The sequence below is a fragment of the Vicia villosa genome, linkage group LG5 (assembly GCF_029867415.1).
Source record: "Vicia villosa cultivar HV-30 ecotype Madison, WI linkage group LG5, Vvil1.0, whole genome shotgun sequence".
NCBI classification, from domain to species: Eukaryota; Viridiplantae; Streptophyta; class Magnoliopsida; order Fabales; family Fabaceae; genus Vicia; species Vicia villosa.
In genome coordinates, this window is record NC_081184.1 from 125,756,999 (window position 1) to 125,778,870 (window position 21,872).

Here is a 21,872-nt window from a genome sequence, read left to right on the forward strand (position 1 = left end):
AATTTCTATTCTGTTTGTTTAAACACTCCAATTATGATAGACATTATTTGTTTTAATAATCATCATCAGTGCATTGCATATGTTTGTCTTGAATAAATTATTTCGCTATCACTCTTTTCAAATTATGTCGTTACTCTGCATATGTTTTGTGATATTCAACTCCTGCCAAACTGTAAACCTTTTGAGGGAGGATGACGAAAGCGATACCGCAACCTCATACAGTATGCTTTTGAGCGAACTACGCTGACGATGTACAGGCATTGTTTCAATTCCCAAACAGTGGAGATATAAGGATGTTAATCCCTCGTCAACCCCTTTGAGCCTAAGAAGTAGAAGTTTCTTTCTTGTATTAATTAACCCTTGATCATAACCTGGGGCAGGGTAGTTCTCAGTTCAATTTGGTTGTGCATTCTGTTTTAAGAGAATCATTCGGTACACTTTGCAACAAAGGTTTCAATCACAAGTGTTCATCCGCACACATCAAAGAAGTGCTGGAGATGTCAATCAAAAGCCAATGATGGTTCATCAATCATTAAGCAAGGAAGTCAACATGTTTCAAAAAAAAAATGAAAAAACATATATACAAAGAAAAGCCTGCTAAGTCAACAATCAAAAGACGACTTAGGCAAAAATAAAGGCATCCCGCTGACTGTAACCTCAAAAAATAAACAGTTCAGGCAAAAGTTAGGGATATCAAAAATGAAAAAAGAAAAGTCAATAAATTCTTGAACAACTCAAAGTTGTGACTACCAAAAGGAAGAAATGACAGCCGTCTCAAAAAGTTCCCTCTGCTTGTGAATCACCATCATTATCAAAAGATGCAAATCCAAAAGTCTCTTGGAACCTGAATGCATAAGTCAAATTAACTGAGCTTAGGATCGAAGAACATCACGAAGATGGGTGGGTACAAATAAACTTTGAGCCGTTATTCTTTTTTTCTTGAACCGTGAACCAAGCCACGTTACAACCCTTGAAAGTCCTAACTGAAGCATGGTTAGTTCAAAAGCATATTGTCACCAAAAGGGTATCCTGACTCCTTAAGTATTACAAAAATGCTGAGTTGATATTTCATTTTACAAACATCATGTTGTTACAAAAATCATGTTTTTACAAATATCACGCTTTTACATCTCTTGTTTTAATGTGTTTCCAAAAACTCAAGACAAACGTATGCATTGCATCTCATGAATACATTATTAAACATATTCTGCTACATAATTTCAAATGTTAGCAACAGAAAGAATTTGCACAGAGTACAACTAATGATTGAAAATTATCCCGACAGACGAAATTACTCCAAGGAAGCCATGTCTCTTACGTATACAAGGGGCATGACATGTTTCGTCCAATCAATCTGGGGCAATCAAGTCGAGATTCTAAGAATCTCTCATAGATGCTCGAACAATCAGGGGCATGCATCCAAGCATATCTAAAGCTACTCCCCGATCAACGTGAGACATTGTCATGAGCCTATGATTACTGGGAGTATATCGCCCATAGTAAATATCTCATAAAATCCTCGCGAGGCGAATTTTTCCAAAGTTCCTGCTAACTGGGGCAAATCTATGCAAGTCCAAATTCAACATCTTGATCAATACTCAGTGGCGTGTCCTGAATCAAGTAGTAAGTTACTATGATACTGGGGGCAACTTTCCAGACACCCACATCTCCCCACAAAGCCACGTTCGTAAGATCATATCCCCACAGAGTAATCATTAAGAAAATATCTTCAAACGCTCCCGATAGAGACATGGCCGCCCAACAGAGTTTACATCTTCAACACTGTCGCTCTCCTCCAACATGATTTATCAATATCTTTATCACCAATCAGGGAACATCAAGTCACTGATCATCTCCAAGCAGAAATCATAAATTCCCAGCTGAGCATCTTCAAGACAAGATCAGACAGTACAATTACAAGGACATAAAGATCTACTTTCTTAATCAAAGACAACATAAATCATATTCACATATCATATGTCATAAACATGTTCATACACTGCATACATTACCTCATAATGAACTCATACATAACATGCAAAAGCTCTCATTTATTTTGAGGGATTCATTACATAACCCATGCATCATGACATTGCATAAAGATTAACCTTACCTTTTTTCAGAATACAGGTACCGACAAATGAACGAAATCTCCAACTTTCCAAGATCTAATTCAGCTACTACGAATGGTACTGACACGATCAACGCTCGAAGATCTAATTCATTTACCACGAACGGTAATGACACGATCACTTTCAAAGTCTAATTCAGCTACTACGAACAGTACTGACACGACAAAAGATCTAATTCGGTTACTACGAACGGTACTGACACGGTCAACTCTCAGAGATCTAATTCTATCATCACGAACGGTGTAGACACGGTCACTGACCTTCTCAGTCTAATTCAGCTACTACGAACGGTACTGACACGACAGAAGATCTAATTCAGATACTACGAACGGTACTGACACGATCAAATTTCAGAGGTCTAAGTCTATCACCACGAACGGTGTGGACACGATCACTGGCCTTCCCAGTCTAATTCAGTCACTACGAACGGTGCTGACACGACAAGAGAATCTAATTCTATCATCACGAACGATGAAGACACGATTATCTCCTCAGATCTAATTCTATCATCACGAACGATGAAGACACGATCATCTTTCCAAGATCTAATTCAAGTATCACGAACGATACTGACACGATCAATTCCCAAGGATCTACTACCACGAACGGTAATGACACGATCAACGCGCAAACAACATCTTCTCAAAATTCAACTACCAGATGGCATCCACAAGCCCATCTCCGACAAAAGTCCCTACTTCAGCTAGGGCAAATTTCTTGGTATTCTAGTGTTCAATCATCTTCCACCTTCAGATATCGATTGGCGTAAAAACCACTCTACATCTTCAGGTCTAAGAAGATTGAACAGGGGCAGCTGTCATACCCCAAAATTTGCCCTCCCGATTTTGCTTTTACGGGTTTAGGCTTTGCATATTATTTGCGTAACTGTGCATTTATTCACACATGCGTTCATTTTATGCATTTCTACTCTAGTGTATGATTTAATGGTTGTAGTTTTATTTACTAATTATCGTGGTTTATGGGTTTAATATTTAATTCAATCTTAATTTAAATTGAATTTTAAATTAAAACTATTAAACCATTTTTTATTTTTATTTTTTTTAATCTTTTTTTATATAGTGTTTGTTTTCTCTTATTAATGTGTTTAGGTACAAAAAGAAGAAGCCAAATCTTACCTTCAAGAAAGCCCATGACCTCAAGGGAAGCCTTAATCCCATTGGTTTATATTTTTATTTTTATGATTTTTATTAGTATTAATTTGAATTTTTTATTCATTTTAAATATTAAATAAATTATAAAAATATGAGATATTTGGATTAAATCACAAGTTATGCTTTGAAACCATTTTAGAAGCCAATAAAATCTGATTTCCAAAGGCAAAAAACGTGGGGAATAAATACAAGATTGAGATTGAATCAAATTGGAAAGGTTTTATAAAAAATTCAATCAAAATTCCAATCAATTATTTTATTTGATCTCCTTCTAATTTTGTTGACCTAGACCATTCCCCTATAAGTATACAACTCCATCAAATGCCAAAGGACAAGGATTGCAGCCCTGTAGAACACGTGAAAACTCACAAAATAGCAAGAAAAGGTCAATTTCGTTTTTGGGGTTCAGGACCGATTCGAAGGCTCTTGAATGATCAAACGCGTTGCTGGAACATTGTTGGTGGTATCCCAATCAAAATCGAGATCTGCCGCACCTGGAATCGACGCACATCAACTCACGGTTCGCTTGAATTTATTTGATTTCGATTACATCTATTTACGCGTCATAAACAAAATTTGATTGCATAATATGATTCCTCATGATGTTTGCAAGCTGTTGATATAGTTTAATTGAAGTTTAGACTCGAATATAAGGATCCACCATAGTTAGGGTTTGTGACATTCGAATTGGGGACGAAGCTTTAGAGTCTGAATCTGACCAAATTAATGGCTTCAATGGACTCGGGATGAATTTTCGGTCAGGACCCTGGTCTCATCGGAGGTTTAGTGCGTCCATGATTTAATTATGAATTTTGCAGGTTTTTAGCTACGGTAATAAACTGTTGGTATAGCCTTTAGCTACAGTGCCGTCCGTAGGCAAAGGCTTGGTGTTGAACATCCCAAGGTTGAAGACGAAGCTGGGCGCGTAAAAGTTCTTTTTTTAAAATTTTCATTCGATTGTTTTTTTATATATTAACGTATGCGTGCGTATTGTAAACAACAAAACGACCATGGCCCAGTGGTCATACGCTTGCATATGACTCCTTGCCCTCAGGATGCCAGTTCGATCCTTGGGGGTTGCAGATTTTTTATAAAATTTGTGTGTTACAGCAATCTAGTGCTCTCCATCGGTGCAGCTTCGTGGCGCGCCATCATATCACAACCATCAGATCTATCTCAATTCCGATCCAACGTTTCCAGAACATGCCAGTCCACCGTGAACCATCAAGGATGTTCTACACATGATCCAGCTGAGTTTTCTTTAGTTTTTTTTACTTTTGATTATATAATCTATTTATTTTCTTTTTTATGCATTGTTTGTTTATTTGTTTTTTTAAAAACTCTTTTGAATAATTCTTTTTCTAATAAAATTTGTTCTAAAATATTTTCTTTTCTTTACAAAAACATTAAAAATAAAATATTTTATTTAGTTATTAATAATAATTAAATGTTTAAACTAATTTAATTTGTTAATTGGTTAATTAATTATCGATATTCTATTAATTAAAATAAATATTAGGGTTAAGTAATTTAGTCGAAGGTTTATTTTTTCCAATTTAATTAATTAGGTTAAAAATCAATAATTAATTAATTTGGTTTTTATTTATTTTATTAACCATGGTTAACTTGTGCCCTAAATCAGGGTTTGTGAGGTTTATCATTAGATCATGCCTACACTGATTCTTGCCTTTTTCTTTGTGTATTTTCAGGGTTAGCAACAGGGTTTCTCCCGACTATGCGCCACGCCCATTACGAAGCTAAGTCCCGATTTAACATTTTTTAAACATCTGTTATTTAACATTAGGGTTTACCTTCAGATATCATGAACTCCGCCTACACTCACAATCTTTTTTCTGTCTGCCTTTGCCTTTGCCATTTTCAGGGTTAACCCCGAGGCTACTTCCGACTACAAACCATATCAGATCAAATTCGAAGCTAAGTTCTTACTCATATTTAATTTCTCTTTGACATTTTTTATTAAGTTAGGGCTAACTCTAATTCTCACAGAATTAGCCATGCACTCACCCTCTTCTGTTTATTCTTCCTTTTCAATTTTCAGGGTTTGATGACCGCCGAAGCTACGAGTTTGGTAACCCTGAAACCTAAATCTTTTCTGTTTTCTTTTATTATTACTTGTGCCAAACCCTTTTGGGGATCCGCTGGTTTCAATTTCCCTTCCCCTTTATTGCTTTATATACTGCGTGGTTAGTAATTTAGGGAGTGCAAATTTAAACTGGATTAGAGTCACTAATTATAAGATAAATAACTGAATTGAACCACGTGATTGTTGCACACACGCACCCTTTTGGGGTAACCTCTCTGTTGCCTTGTTGCCTGTTGCCTGTTGCCTTGTGTATTTTTGCAGAATAGCCATGTCCCTCGAATATGAGGATACCTCAGCCATGTTGCCTCGATAAAAAGGTCACGCGACCCTAATGATGCTGCCTTCGATACACTAACATGACCTCGACCCTCGGAAGTTGCCTACGAAAAAAGGCTGAGGTATCTTCTGGTTGCCTAACAAAATGGCTTATTCTGATCCTTGCCTTAGATTACCTGCCCTTCTATGGCATGGGACAGTCTCATGGCAAAGGATGCTTCGACGACCCTTCAACCTCCAAACGAAAGGCTTCCTGCCCTCTATGGCATGGATAGACCCTTTCATTCTGAAAGGCTAAAAAGAGACCTATCATCTGAGTTTAAGGTAATTGCCCCTAATTGCCTTGCAATGCTCATCTTTAATATTCTTTCTCACAATTCTTCAAAAACTGGCTACGCTCATTTACGAGCTAAAGTCCACTTTTTTCTTTCATCTACTTTTTCTAAAGACAAACGAGCAAGCGAAGCAATTAAGAGCCCATGGAAAACCATGGATGCAAAGGGTGCCTTACACCTTCCCTTTGCATAAATTACCCCCCGAACTTAGATTTCTTTAAAAGGTTTTTTTCTGTTTCTTTTAGCCTTTCTGAATTTGTTTGGATAAAATAAAAGTCGGTGGCGACTCTTGCTTAACCGCGACATTTCGATCGATAAAAAGTCAGCTCACCGTATTACATGTTATGACGTTATTCCGGTGATGTTTACATGACAATTGGTCAAGTGGTGGCCTCAATCCTATTGTGTGGGTTGGGTGCAATATTGAGAAGTGCTATGGTTCCAAGCGAGAACCCATCCTATTGGTGGGGATCTTTGGAGAACAATGACTGAGCCATCAATGAAGTTTTGGCACCACATGCATGAGTCAATGAAGTTGCATCGCATTCCTTTTAACATTGTGTAATGTTTGGTTGTGTGATGTTTGAATATCCATGAATAAATGAGATTTAGATTATGAATGTGATTGAATTATATGACAATGTAGTGAGTAGATAATGATGTGCAGGTGTGAGTAAATGTGTGAAGTATGAGGATACACATGTATCCGTGTAGATGTGATTGTTAATACTTGTTGCACAACTACTATATTTATTCCTTATGTCTTTTATAATAATTATGAAATACTCACCCTTTCTATTTGAATGTTGCCTCCACGGAGGTAACGCGCAGAAAATCAGAACTAGCTCGTTGAAGCTTAGAGGATAGCTTCATGGAGTCTTTTAGCATTTTATTTCAAATAAAGGGAGTATTTCTCTAATACGTAACACTGGGGTTGAGATCGTTTGTTTTAGAACTATTATGTTCTTTTACTTAACTTATTTTGAAGTGTTTTAAATGAAGGTATTTTGAACTATGAATTCCGCTGTGCGGAATTGATATTATTATTGTTGTATTAAAGAAGTAGTAGTTTTAATTAACTTTGAGAACCTGTGTTATGAAGCAGGACTTGTTATTGTGAAGTTCTTATGAAGGTGACACCCTTGTTGGTGATTTTAATTGATTTTATTTGTATTATACGTGCGAAATATATGTGGGTTTAGAAGGTTGTTACATTAGTGCTACCATATCAGGTCGGTTCATCCGACAAGCTTATTGAGTTTGTAGTGTGACAGTTGAATACTGTCAATAGTTAATCTAACTTTGATGTTAATTTTGGTGTGAACAGAGAATGGCTGGGAGAAATGATGTTGCGATTGTTGCTTCCTTGCAGGTTGTTGCTCAAGCTGTGCAGAATCAGCCTAATGCTGGAGAGAATGATGAATATCGTAGTTTGAGTATGTTCTAGAGGGAGAATCCGCCTACTTTCAGAGGTCGGTACAATCCTGATGAAGCTTAGGAGTGACTTAAGGAGATCGAGAAGATTTTCTGAGTGATGGATTGCAGCGCAGCATAAAAGGTACGATATGGTACTCATATGTTGGTCGAGGAAGCTAACGACTGGTGGATTGATACTCGTGAGACATTAGAGGCGGTTGGTGAGGTGATTACTTGGGCAATATTCACTAGGGAGTTCCTGAGGAAATATTTTCCCAAAGATATCCGGGGAAAGAAAGAGATGCAATTCCTTGCACTGAAAGAAGGTTATTTAACCGTTATTGAATATGCTGTCAAGTTCGTGGAGCTTGTGAAGTTTTATCCGCACCATAGTACAAAGACGGCTGAGTTTTCAAAGTGTATCAAGTTTGAGAGTGGGCTACGTCCAGAGATCAAACGGGCGATTGCATATCAGCAAATCCGTAGGTTTGTAGAGTTGGTGAACAATTGTCGGATCTATGAAGAAGCCAACACTGCTCATTCATCTCATTACAAGAGTCTGAACGAGAAGAGGGGAAAACCGTATCATGACCGTAGGAAGCTGATAAGTTCCAAAATGTCATTATTTTGAGTATATATTTGCGGAACTTATCGATTATATTCTTTTTGTTTTTATAATAAAATCTCAACTTTTGTGTAAATATTCGTATACTTGAGTTTTGATTCATTTTATGTACCTATTGACCATTTTCCATTCATTTTATAGGTATTGATGCATATCATAGCGTCGAGTAATAAAGTGTTTCTGGAGTAATAAAGAGAAAATTCTGCAGGAGCTCTCTAAGCCCATCTGTAGCGCGCTTAGGGTTTTTCAGAACAGAGGCATAATTATTTATCAGAGCTTTCTTAGCGAGCTCAGCCCGTTTAGCGAGCTCAGTCCGCTTAGCGAGCTCAACCCACTTAGCAAGGTCCCCTGTACTAGCATAGATGTTTTAGATATTTTTGGTAGCCCGCTTAGCAAGACCTGCTGAATTGTGTTTATATTCTTCATTTTACACATTTTTAGGGTTATGTTTTTAGGGGATTTTGTGTCCCAACTCCATCACTTCCATTTTTAGGGTAGATTATCTTAGAAAACAACTATGGAGCTTGCATTTGGATATTTGGAGGTGGATTGATCATCGATCAGAGGTGACAAACTGGGAAATTTTTTGTTCATTTCTTTCCTCTTTGTGTATTCTCTCTTAGTTGGGTTTGTATGTATATTTACTTTGAACTTGTGTATATTTGTCGCCCATGGTGTTATTTTAATTTGTTTTACAAATATTTATCGATTGCTATCTTAAATTTGTTTGCCCTGTGCTTAGGGTTCAGGTTGCTATAAACATATACTGCTCGAATCCTTATCTAGGATGATTATTTGTTAGTTTCTAAACTCTAGAGATATATTAAGAGCTGACATTCACTTGTGTGTCAAAGCTTAATTCTTCTGTGTTCGAGTTTGTGACGAGTATTTATATTTGCATGTCTGATAAGTTATTTCTTTCCTAAGAATGCATTTATTTTCTATTTATATCTTTTTACTTTTTGTTCATTTTAACCCGAGCTCAAAAACATAAAAATCGTTGAATGACATTCTAACCAACCATTCTATGTGGAAACGATAATTCTCGGAGTAATACTTCCAAATATTTTGCTGGCCGCTTTACTGCATCAACAAAAGCCTTATGATGCTCTATCTCATAAAGGGAAACAAAAGGTTTCTGATTGGAAGAATACAAGATGGGGAGGGGCTCCCACTCCTGTCAGATGTTATAGGTGTGGTGAACAAGGTCACCGTTCCAATGAATGTGAGAACAAGGTGCTGAGATATTACAAATGTGGTAAGACCGGTCATCATGCTCCTGATTACAAGGACGATGATTCGACTTGTTTTAATTATGGTGAACATGGTCATATCAGCACCCAGTGCCAGAAGCCAAATAAGGATGCTAATTCCACCAAGACTAACGGTAGAGTGTTTGCTTTGAGCGGGACGAAATATTCCAAGAAAGACAACTTGATTCGAGGTACTTGTTTTATTAACAATTTTGAATTGATTGCTTTTATTGATACTGGTGCTACTCATTTATTTATTTCACTAGATTGTGCTACTATGTTGGGATTAAAATTGTCTTCTATGAATGGTAGTATGGTAATAGACACCTCTGCTAGTGGTTCTGTTACTACTACGCCCTTTGATTATCTTTGATAAGAGTTTTGTGACGGACTTGGTGTGTCTACCCTTACACCAAATCAATGTGATTCTTGGAATGAACTTGTTAGAGTTCAACTATGTTCATATCAACTGTTACAAGAATACTTTGAGGTTCCCCAAGTTTGGTGATAACGGAGAACTAGTGTTGTTGACTGCTAAACAAGAGTGAGTGCCTTGGAGATGAGGTCGTGATGTTTGCAATGTTTGCATCATTGCAAAGTGACCGTGAAGCTACAAGCATTGAACTTCCGATTGTATGTGAATTTCCTGAGGTGTTTCCAGATGATATAATGGATTTACCCCCATAATGTGAAGTAGAGTTTTCTATAGAGTTAGTTCCAGGTACGAGTCTATTATTGATGGCTCCTTATAGGATTTCGGCTTTCGAACTAAGTGAATTGAAGAAACAGTTGGGAGAATTTCTAGAGAAGAAGTTTATTGACCGCGTGTTTCTCCATGGGGTGCGCCTGCGTTGTTAGTTAATAAGAAAGATGGAAGTATGAGATTATGTGTGGACTACAGACAATTGAATAAAGTGACTATCAAGAATAAGTATCCAATTATGAGGATTGATGATTTGATGGATTGGTTGGTGGGTGCTAAAATTTTAGTAAGATTGATTTGAGGTCGGGTTATCATCAGATTCATGTTAAACTAGATGATATTCTGAACACGGCTTTCCGAACGAGGTATGTTCATTATGAATACATTGTTACTTCGTTTGGTGTATCTAATGCACCAGGTGTTTTTTTATGGAATATATGAATCAAACTTTCCATTCGTATCTAGATAAGTTTGTTGTGGTCTTCATAGACGACATCTTGATTTATTCCAAATCGGAAGAGGAGTATGCTGAACATTTGTGAGTGGTGTTGCAATTGTTGAAAGAGATGAAGTTGTCACAAAGCTGTCAAAATGTGAGTTTTCTTTGAAGGAAGTGAGTTTTTTGGGCCATGTAATTTCTAGTGGTGGGATTGTTGTGGATCCTTCTAAAGTTGACGCAGTGTTGCAATGGAAGACTATGAAGTCTGCAACTGAGATTCAAAGTTTTCTTAGTTTGGATGGTTACTATCAAAGGTTCATTGAGGGATTTTCTGAGTTGGCATCACCATTGACTCAGTTGACTCGAAAGGGTCAAGCTTATGGGTGGGATGTTGCGTGTGAAAAAAGTTGTGTAGAATTGAAGAAAAAGTGGAAGACCGCTTCGATATTGATTTTGCCTAATCCGAGTGAGTCTTCTATGATGTATTGTGATGCATCAAAGATCGACCTTGGTGGTGTAATGATGCAAAATGGACAGGTTTTTGCTTATGCTTCTAGACAACTGAAGATTCATGAGAGGAATTATCCTACCCATGACTTAGAGTTGGCCGTTGTGGTGTTCGTTTTGAAAACTTGGAGACATTATCTTTTTGGATCTAAATTTTAAGTATTTAGTGATCACAAGAGTCTGAAGTACTTGTTTGATCAGAAAGAGTTAAACATGAGGCAGAGAAGGTGGCTTGATTTGTTGAAAGACTATGATTTTTGTTTGAGTTACCATCCTGGTAAAGCAAACGTGGTGGCTGATGCATCGAATAGGAAGTCTTTGCATATGTCAATGATGATGGTGCAGGAGTTGGAATTAGTGGAACAATTAAGAGATATGAGTTTAGAATGCGAATTGACACCCGATAGTGTGAAATTGGGGATGTTGAAATTGACTAGTGGTATTCTTGAAGAAATACGAGAAGGACAAAAATCTGAATTGAAATTGGTTGAGCAATTGACATTGGTTAACCAAGGAAAAGTAGGTGAATTTTGAGTTGATGAAAATGATGTAATGAGATTCAGAAAAAAAGTGTGTATTCCAGAACTTAAGAAGAGTATTCTTGAAGAAGGACATCGAAGTGGGATGATTATTCATCTGGGTTCTACAAAGATGTACCGGGACTTAAAAAGATTGTTTTTGTGCCCTGTTATAAAGAAAGAAGTTGTTGTGTTTGTTTATTCTTGTTTGACTTGCCAAAAGTCGAAGATTGGGCATTATAAACCTTTAGGTTTAATGCAACAGTTAAACATTCCAAAATGGAAGTGGCATAGCATTTCCATATATTTTGTGACTGGTTTACCGAAGACCTTCAAGGGAAATTATTCTATTTGGGTGATAGTGGATAAGTTGAGTAAGTCGGCTCATTTATTACCGATGAAGATTAATCATCCTATTACTAAGTTGGATGAGATGTACATAAAAGAGATTGTGATATTGCACAGAATACTGTCGAGTATTATGTCAGATAGAGATCCAAGATATATGTCGAGGTTTTGGAAAGGTTTGCAAGATGCCTTGGGTACTACATTGAGATTGAGTTCTGCATATCATCCGCATATGGATGGTCAGACCGAAAGAACTATCCATTCATTGGAAGATTTGTTGAGGTCTTATGTGTTAGATCAAGGGGGAGCTTAGGATAGCCATTTTCCATTAATTGATTTTACTTACAATAATAATTTTTCATGCGAGTATTGGTATGGCACCGTATGAAGTATTGTATGGTAGGAGGTGTATGACTCTGTTGTATTGGTATGAATAGGGTGAGAGTGTTGTACTTGGACCAGAGATTGTGTAAGAGACGACTGAAAAAGATAAGGATGATTCGAGAGAGGATGAAAGCTTCTCAGAGTCGTTAGAAGAGTTATCACGATAAGAGGGGGAAAACACTTAAGTTCTAGGTGGACGAGCATGTGTTTTTTAGAGTTACTACCTATACCGACAAGATGTATCTTCTTTTCGGTAGCCTAATAGAGAAGAAATATATAGTTAAGGAGGCTTGACTTGGAGTAGTATTTAGACAAGTGACCTTCTGGGAAGTTTTTCGAAAAGTGTGTGAATGAGGACAAAGCGTGCCGAAAAGACTCGTATTGATTTACAGGGTCAGTCAATAATCTTAAAAGCAGTCTGGGGCATTACAAGTTTTATCATAGCATATCTTTCACAGTACAACGTGGTTTGAAAACGAACCAAGTAGAAGCTGGTGGGCATTAAACACCCGAGACCAAAAAGGACGGAGAGTGGTCACATATAAGGGTGGACAAACGGTCGGGTTCAAACAGTTTTGGTCCTAAATATCCAATGTGGCCTAACCCACATATTCAAAATAGATGCCTTATTTTGACTATTTTGATCACAATTTTGTTCAGTTATGGTTTTCCGCTTTTGACGGTTGTCTGGTTTGGGTATTACGATTTTGAAACACATACTAGCAACGAAAATAATAAAAATAAATAAATCCATAAACTGAAAAAATATGATGTTAAATCAACTGAGATTAAGGTGGAATTAATTTATATGAACAGAGTCTTTCTTTAGATCTACGGCGATGGAGCAACAACTTTGACAAAACTTGAAGTTCTTAAAATTATATTGGCGATGGAGCAACAACTTTGACAAAACTTGAAGTTCTTAAAATTATATTCAATATAGATCTAATATCTATCATCATGTTTTGAAATTTTAAAGGAAAAATGAATATGCTTTTATGGTGTTTTAATTGTTCTATTCAAAGAAATTCAATGAAAACAAAATAAATAAGAAGGAAAGTGAAACATATGGGTTAATTCAAAGATAATGTTTTGGGTGGTTTAATCAAAGAAATAGAAAAGAGTAAAAAGAAGATTATGAAGGCACAGTAGTATAGTAAAATTTGTGTGTCTTAAGACAAAAGATACAGTAACAATATTTATGGATGTGTCAGAATAATATACACATGTAATGTAACACATAAACTACACATGTAATGCACTAATAGTATAATATAGAATAGCTATACAAGTTTAATTTCGGTCGGTGTTAGTTTAAAATGAATCAAAACATATTCGATTTCGAACGGTTGAATTCGCCATAAACTGTATAAAGTAACCCATAAAACCAAAGACCTGGAATATACCGCCCGAAGAGCTTGTCTTTTCTGCAGATAAATCACATTCGATAGGACTTTGGTTTTTTGTCCACCCCTAGTCACATATAACATTCGAGGCCAAAGAGAGCGAGGAGTAAGGGTGGTAAACGGGCATGTCTGCCCCGCCAAAACCCGCAAAAAATGAGGCGGAACGGTCATAGGTGAGGGTGTGAGCCTAAAACCTTGGCTCTCCCCGCAAAAAGTGAAGGCAGAGCGGGCTAAGTCTGCGGGCACTACACTTTTTGGCTTAAAATGCAAAATTTATGTTAATGCACATGCCCACAAAAGCACGCATATATAACGGGGGCAGGGCAGGACGGTCATACTAGAGGGTGAGGGCCTAAAACCTTGGCCCGTGCTGTAACACCCCAATTTACCCCGTAGAATATTAAGAAAATCAGAGTAGTTCTTTTCCAATTTATAAATATGAAATTAGGATGTCACACGTCACACTACATCATACATCACAAAATAACTTCTCATTTTAATAAAATAGATACATAGCACTTATATTCGGATGAACCAAATCATACTTCATAAATACCAAACTTCGCATTTTCACACAGCGGAAATAATTCATATACATATTATCAAAACAATGTTTACATCAATTCACAATGACTAAACGTCCATCCCTTCCCGAGTGTTACGTATCAGAGCAATACCCGACTCAACAGAAGAAATGGAAGACTAACATCTTCCAAGCTATTCCAAAAGCGCACTAATCTTCTTAACATGGACGTTACCAACATAGGGGTAACATTCAAACAGAAGGGGTGAGATATCGAACCATATAAACAGGAGTATAATAAACAATATGCATAAGAGTTCGAATATCATAAAATCACCACTTCACAGTATTAGCATCACAATTTACATCATAATATCCAACAAGTAATTCACATTATAATTCAAGTCACAATACCTCGCATACATTCATAAAACCAAATCACACCACTTCACAGCTAAATCACACTTATGCAAACAAAATGTGACACTAACAATGCACATGCATGTGGTACCCAGGGCTTTAGCCCCCATCGCCAATTGCCAATAAATAGAGGCATCAAAACAGGCATAAGCCTTCGTCACTATTTTGCCAATTTCAACCGTCACAAAATATGCAATGCATGTGACTCGACGCATGCAACATCACATCACAACATTAATCATTCATCACGAAGGCATAAGCCTATATCACCATTGTTACCAATAATTAGACATAACACATCGTCACTAAATTTTCTGCACATCACAAGGTCAACAGAATAATAACACCACAACTTCACTAGCCTTTGGCCTACAACTTCATATTAGCACGACAAGACAACAAAATCAGCAACAGAATCAACAACAAAAGCAAAACATCACAACAATATCTCAACGATGGCACAGACATCACAATAAATCAACAATGAATAATTCCAAGGAAATTCACATAATTTCAACAAGTATTCAGTTCAACAATCCAACCAAAAATAATCGACACGCGTTCCGTAATTATTCAGACAATTCTTATCCTAAACCGATTAATTAAATTATCGGTTAAAAATGTATTAATTTCTATCCTGCACTGGTATTACTAAAATCCTCCTGCTACTTGTCTCCAGTTCAATTAACATCTATACTAATAAATCATGCATCACTATTCTATTTGCTATTTCTCTGCTACTGTTTAATACATGCACTGATATGCACCAAAGTGACTATCAATACTCTATTTCTATTATTATTCACCACTATTTGCTAAAATTGCATTTTATTCAACCTGCTATCTGTTACTGAAAAGTCTGGTGAATTTTATCACTATGCCAAGGTCATCCTAACTCCTGATTAATCCCGCTGCTAGGCATTAATCTCAATTGCTCATGGTAGTATTCACTAACTCAATTTACCTGAAAGTGTTAGAATCATGCTAACTAAAAGTTATGTAGCTAAGATGACAGGTACCTAATTAATAGAAAATGGCTAAATTCACAACCGTGGCCCCTGCCTAAGCACATAGGGCACCCACCCCATATACTATGTCACCCGTCCCTTGTTTGTTTTTGGGTGGGACACCCACCTCACCATATGGGGCGCCCGCCCCCAAGCCATGGGGCCCCGCCACAAATTCTTCTTTCTTTCAATTCATCTCCTTCTCAGTAGTGTTATTTCGTGCCCAGTAACTTCCAAAAATCGAAACATAAATTATCAACAATTCAATTCATCAATAATCGATAATTCATCACTCTAAAATTTTTAATTCATCATTTAACAATTTTTCAGAAATTGATTCACAATTCATTATAATTTTCAAAAATAAACTCACAACAGAGAAAACACCAACACACAAATCACAGATAATTTTTAACAACCCAGAACCCCACATACGATTTATCATAGTCCCGCTTATAGAGATCGAACCCCACCCTTACCTTGAATTCGAGGCTGCTATATAATCTCCGATCAATTTTCCCGACTTCTGGCCTTAGCATAATTTCTTCCGTTATTCCTTTTCCCGACAGCTCTTTGCATTTCTCCACAAACCCTTGGTTTTGCTTTTGTTCTGCTAACCTCCCTTTACTGATATTCCCCAAAACTCCAATAAAACATCTTCATTATTCCCTTAATTCACATTGCCTCATTGGGCTTAAGTCTACACCCCCATAATTCTACTTCTAACACAACAACTAAGCCCAATATAAATAATCCTCTATAATTTTATTATTATTACTGATATTATTTTCTACAACCTCATCAATCAACAAATTAAATAATACCGTATAGTAATAAGCCGATAATTCCCAACTCCAACTAATCTCAATAAATGAATTCTCAAATAATTTATTTACGGGCGTTACACGTCCAGCACAAAAGTGTGGATAAAACGGACATGCCCAACGGGCCGGACCCGTTTTGCCACCCCTAGCGAGGAGTGGTCACCAAATTCACATTGGAATAAGATGGATCCTGAGGTTGTGCAGGGAAGAGGCTGCATGGTTGAAGGAAGACTTATAAGGATTGATTAATACTATCTATGCCAACAAGATGCATCTTCTTTTTCGGTATCGTAATAGATAAGAACTCCATAGTTAAGAAGACTTGACTTGGAGTAGTATTTAGATGAGTGAACTTCTGGGAAGTATCCCGAAAAGTGTATGAGTGAGGACAAAGCATGTTAAAAAGACTCGTATTGGTTCGTGGGATCATTCGGTAATCTTGAAAGTAGTCTGGGGCATTACAAATGGTATCAGAGAAGACCTTTCCTAATACAATATGGTTCGGGGACGAACTAAGCGAAAGCTGATGGGCATGTAACACCCGAAGCCGAAGAGGGCGAAGAGTGGTCACATGTAATACCCGAAGCCAAAGAGGGCGAGGAGTGGTCGACGAATTCACATCGGAATGAGAGATCCTAAGGTTGTGCAAGGGAGGGACTGCATGTTTGAAGGAAGGCTTATAAGGATTGATTAATACTACCTTTTCCAACAAAATGCATCTTCTTTTTAGTAGTATAATAGATGAGAACTCCATAGTTAAGAAGGCTTGAATTGGTGTAGTATTTGGATGGGTGACCTTCTGGGAAGTTTCACGGAAAGTGTATGAGTTAGGATAAAACATGCTGAAAAGACCCGTGTTAGTTTGTAGGTCATTGGGTAATTTTGAAAGCAGTTTGGGGTATTGCAAATGGTATTAAAGCATATCTCTCCCATTAGGATGTGGTTCGGGAACGAACCAAGCGGAAATTGGTGGGCATGTAACACCTGAGGCCGAGGAGGACGGAGAGTGGTCACATGTGAAGCTCAAGGCAAAAGAAGGAGATGAGTGGTCTCCAACTTCACATCGAAATGAGAGGGATCTTAAGACTATGTAGGGAAAGGACTGCATGGTTGAAAGAAGGCTTATAAGGATTGATTAATACTACCTATACTAACAAGATGCATTTTCTTTTTAGTAGAATAATAAATAAAAACTTCATACTTAAGCGTGCTTGACTTGGAATAGTATTTGGGCGGGTAACCTTCTGAAAAGTTTCTAGGAAAGCGTGTGAGTGGGAACATATCATGCTGAAAAGACCCGTGTTGGTTTGTGGGGTCAGTCGGTAATCATGAAAGTAGTTTGGGTCATTCTAAATGGTATCAAAGCACCTTTCTCATTACGATATAGTTCGTGCACAAACAAAGCGGAAGCTGGTGGGCTTGTAACACGCGAGGCCGAAGCAGATGGAGAGTGATAACATTTAACATCCGAGGCCGAAGAGGGCAAGGAGTGGTTATCAAATTCACATCGAAATGAGAGGAATCCTAAGGCTGTGCATGAAAGAGACTACATGGTTTAAGGAAATTTTATAAGGATTGATTGGTACTACTTATGCAAACAAGATACATCTTCTTTTTAATAGCCTAAATATAAGAACTCCATAGTTAAGGAGACTTAACTTTGAGTAGTATTTGGATGAGTGACCTTTTGAAAAAAAAATCGGAAAGCATGTGAGTGGGCATTTGGTTATTTTTAAAAATTTTAATCTAATTATTGAGGCGATTATTTCACTAGGGGGAGTTCTAGGATTGAGAATAAATTATCTTTAGTCTAGAACTCTAGTGTGGGTCCCTTAGAAGTCTAAAAACAAGTTTATTTTGTCAGACATGATTTTATGGTAAAACTTCCTCTACTTCCTATTTCTTCTATATTGGCTAACTAATCCCTTCATGTGCATGAACTGATAGTAGTTGCAAGGGTTTGTCTCCTTAGATTGGGTGCTGACTTAGTTGAAAGTTCTTATTGGTTTTTTTTCTGTTTTTTTTTTTTTTGTGTGTTTTGTCGTTCGTGGGTCTCTAGGTTTTCTTCTCGTTATATCTTTGAAAGAGTCTTAGACTGACCTTCTCGAGTTAGTCCATTAAAAATGATATGACCTAATAATTTCCTACGATTAAATTAGGTCGTACTGGATTATGTTAAATTCGAGTTCAAGTCTGATCTAAATGCTTTAAATTAAAGACCAAGATATACACAACCTCTCAAACACTAAGCATGAAGCCACAAGATGTTGAGAGACCGAAATATACATTATCATATTTTATTTCATATTATTTCATTTTCATTTATCTAAAGATAGTCTTAGAGTAATGGATATTCACTTTTGATAATTTAGTATATACTATTATTTCAACGGCGGTCAAGTATCAATATCCAATAGTGATTATTACAATGCCAAGTGTATGTTGCACTAGTTTGTTGTGTGTTCCTATCCAAATCCAATTGGGATGGAAAAGACAGAGCTTGACAAAGTAAGTAGATAAAGAAAGAAAAATTGAACAAGATACGAAAAAAGAAAAGAAAACTAAACAAAGTTCAATCCCACATGATATGAACCCTCTTTCTTTATCTGATAAGGGATTAAATGGGTCCTATCTATGGACCCAAATTTTTGTCTGTATTCTTTTTTCCTTTATCTTAATCATATTAATAATGTACATACAGATTTCATTACCACCCTTACCCCCTTTTCCCATGCCTGGATTCTTACCTTGCCATGCCTTTTACAATAATCCAAACCATCACTCCTTTTCAACCCCACACACAATATTTTTCTAGTATAATAGACATATACATGGTATTCACGTGGCTATGCTTGACCCAACCAACAAAGTGTGTTTTCACTCTGATGACTAATACCAATACTTATCTCTTACCATACAATAAAATACTAGTCTTTACATAATAAGCTGCCACAATATCATTCATAACACTTCAATAAATCTTCTTTTTCCTTTATATTCCAAAAATATTGGGAATCTTTTTTATCGGCGATGGTTGGTAACAACGACGATACTACCCTCACTCAACTGCCGGAGGAGATCTTGTCGCAAGTGTTTGCTGGCATCACTGATACACGGACGAGAAACTCGCTTTCCCTTGTATGTCGGAGTTTCTTCCGGTTAGAGAGGAAGACGAGAGTGTCACTCACGCTCCGTGGGAACGCGCGTGACCTTTACAGGATTCCAATTTCCTTCGGCCGTGTTACCAATCTTGATGTCTCTCTTCTCTCGCCGTGGGGTCACGCGCTCTTCTGTTCACCCGTCACTGCTGATTCTCCGTTTTTAGCTCAGCGTCTCCGTAATGCTTTCCCGCGCGTGACTTCACTCACTGTCTACGTGCGTGACCCTCAAACGCTGCATCTGCTATTGTATAGCCACTGGCCGGAGCTCCGTGAGGTACGTCTTGTCAGATGGCACCAGCGTCCGCCGGGGTTGCAGGCAGGCTCTGACTTCGCCGCCTTATTCTCGCGGTGCCGATCGCTAACCTCGCTGGATTTATCTTCTTTCTACCACTGGCCGGAGGATCTCCCACCGGTTCTAGCAGCAAACGCTGCCACCGCCGTCTCTCTCCGCCGTTTGAATCTCCTGACGACGTCGTTCACGGAAGGTTTCAAGTCTAACCAAATCGAATCCATCACCTCATCGTGTCCTAACCTAGAGCACCTTCTCGTGGCTTGCACTTTTGATCCGAGATACATCGGATTTGTAGGTGACGAAACGTTGTTGGCCATCGCTTCCAATTGCCCCAAGCTCAAGCTTCTTCACATGGCTGATACCTCGTCGTTCTCAAATCGTAGAGAGGAAGAGGGTGGAGAGGATGCTAGTGTAAGCCGCGCCACGCTTCTATCGTTGTTTTCTAAGCTTCCCCTTTTGGAAGAACTGGTTCTAGATGTTTGTAAAAATGTAAGTGAGAGTAGTTTTGCTTTGGAGATGTTAAGTTCCAAGTGTCCAAATCTAAAGGTTGTGAAGTTGGGTCAGTTTCAAGGGATTTGTTTGGCAATTGGGTCACGCCTTGACGGAATTGCACTTTGCCACGGGCTTCAATCCTTGTCTGTTAGTTGCTGTGGTGACCTTGATGACATGGGGTTGATTGAGATTGGCAGAGGGTGTTCCCGGTTGGTAAGGTTTGAGATTCAGGGATGCAAGCTTGTTACGGAGAAAGGGTTGAAAACCATGACTTGCTTGCTTCGTAAGACATTGATTGATGTCAAGGTTGCTTCCTGTGTTAATCTTGATGCAGCCGCTACTCTCAGAGCTTTGGAGCCGATTCGGGACAGAATTGAGAGGCTTCACTTGGATTGTGTTTGGAAGGAAAATGACAACCTTGGACATAGTTTTTTCAACTTTGACTTGAATGCTTCAGCTGAACTGAATGATTCTGAATTAATGGAATGCTTTGGAGGTGAGGAATATGGAGAAGATACTAGCAAAAGGAAGAGGCAGAGATTTGAGTATGGATTCGAGGATGATGATTCATTTGTGCAAAGCAATGGTAACAGTAACGGCAATGACAATGGCTATTCTTGCAATAGTTGGGATAGTTTGCATTACCTTTCTCTTTGGATAAAGGTTGGTGATCTTCTGACTCAGTTGCCAGCGGCAGGGTTAGAGGATTGCCCCAATCTAGAAGAGATCCGCATAAAGATTGAAGGAGATTGCAGAGGGCAACCAAAACCAGCTGTGAGTGAATTTGGTCTGAGCATTCTGACTTGTTATCCTCAGTTGTCAAAGATGCAGCTGGATTGCGGTGATACAAAAGGTTATGTATACACCGCCCCTTCAGGACAGATGGATTTGAGCTTGTGGGAGAGATTCTTCCTTAATGGAATTGGCAGTTTGAGTCTAAATGAGCTTCATTACTGGCCACCACAAGATGAGGATGTGAATCAGAGGAGTCTGTCACTTCCTGCTGCTGGCTTGCTACAAGAATGTTATACTCTGAGGAAGCTTTTCATTCATGGGACAACTCATGAACACTTCATGAACTTTTTCCTCAAAATACCAAACCTAAGGGATGTTCAGCTGAGGGAGGATTACTATCCAGCCCCGGAGAATGATATGAGCACGGAAATGAGGGTGGGATCATGTAGCCGCTTTGAAGATGCGTTGAATAGGCGTATAATTTGTGACTGATGTGTTGCTGTAATGTTTGTTCAAGCCCTGACAGCAGTGCTAGGATGCAATAACCTGAGAAAAATGAGATAGTTCTTAATGTTATACAGAGTTTGTTGATTGTTATTGTCAATTATTATTAACATAATTTAGGGCTTTAGTAGATTATTTGTTACTTTTCCTCTCTTTTTCATCTAAAATGTAGTTTGAATCAATTACAAGTAAAAAATCTATCCTATTCAAATATTAAAATATTTGTCGTTTGATATAGATTTGATGATTCTTCAAAATAATTGATACTATTCAATTATCTGTAGTTTAAATTAGAT

At 37.7% G+C, this 21,872-nt stretch overlaps 1 protein-coding gene across 1 annotated transcript; it reads left to right on the forward strand.

Annotated features, from left to right (window-relative positions):
* The first annotated feature begins 19,179 nt into the window (after nucleotides 1–19,179).
* On the forward strand, nucleotides 19,180–21,795 carry LOC131602371 (F-box protein MAX2). The gene has a single exon (XM_058874458.1). The coding sequence runs from the start codon at nucleotides 19,423–19,425 to the stop codon at nucleotides 21,562–21,564; it is 2,142 nt and encodes a 713-aa protein (XP_058730441.1). The 5' UTR covers nucleotides 19,180–19,422; the 3' UTR covers nucleotides 21,565–21,795.
* Nucleotides 21,796–21,872: the final 77 nt, after the last annotated feature.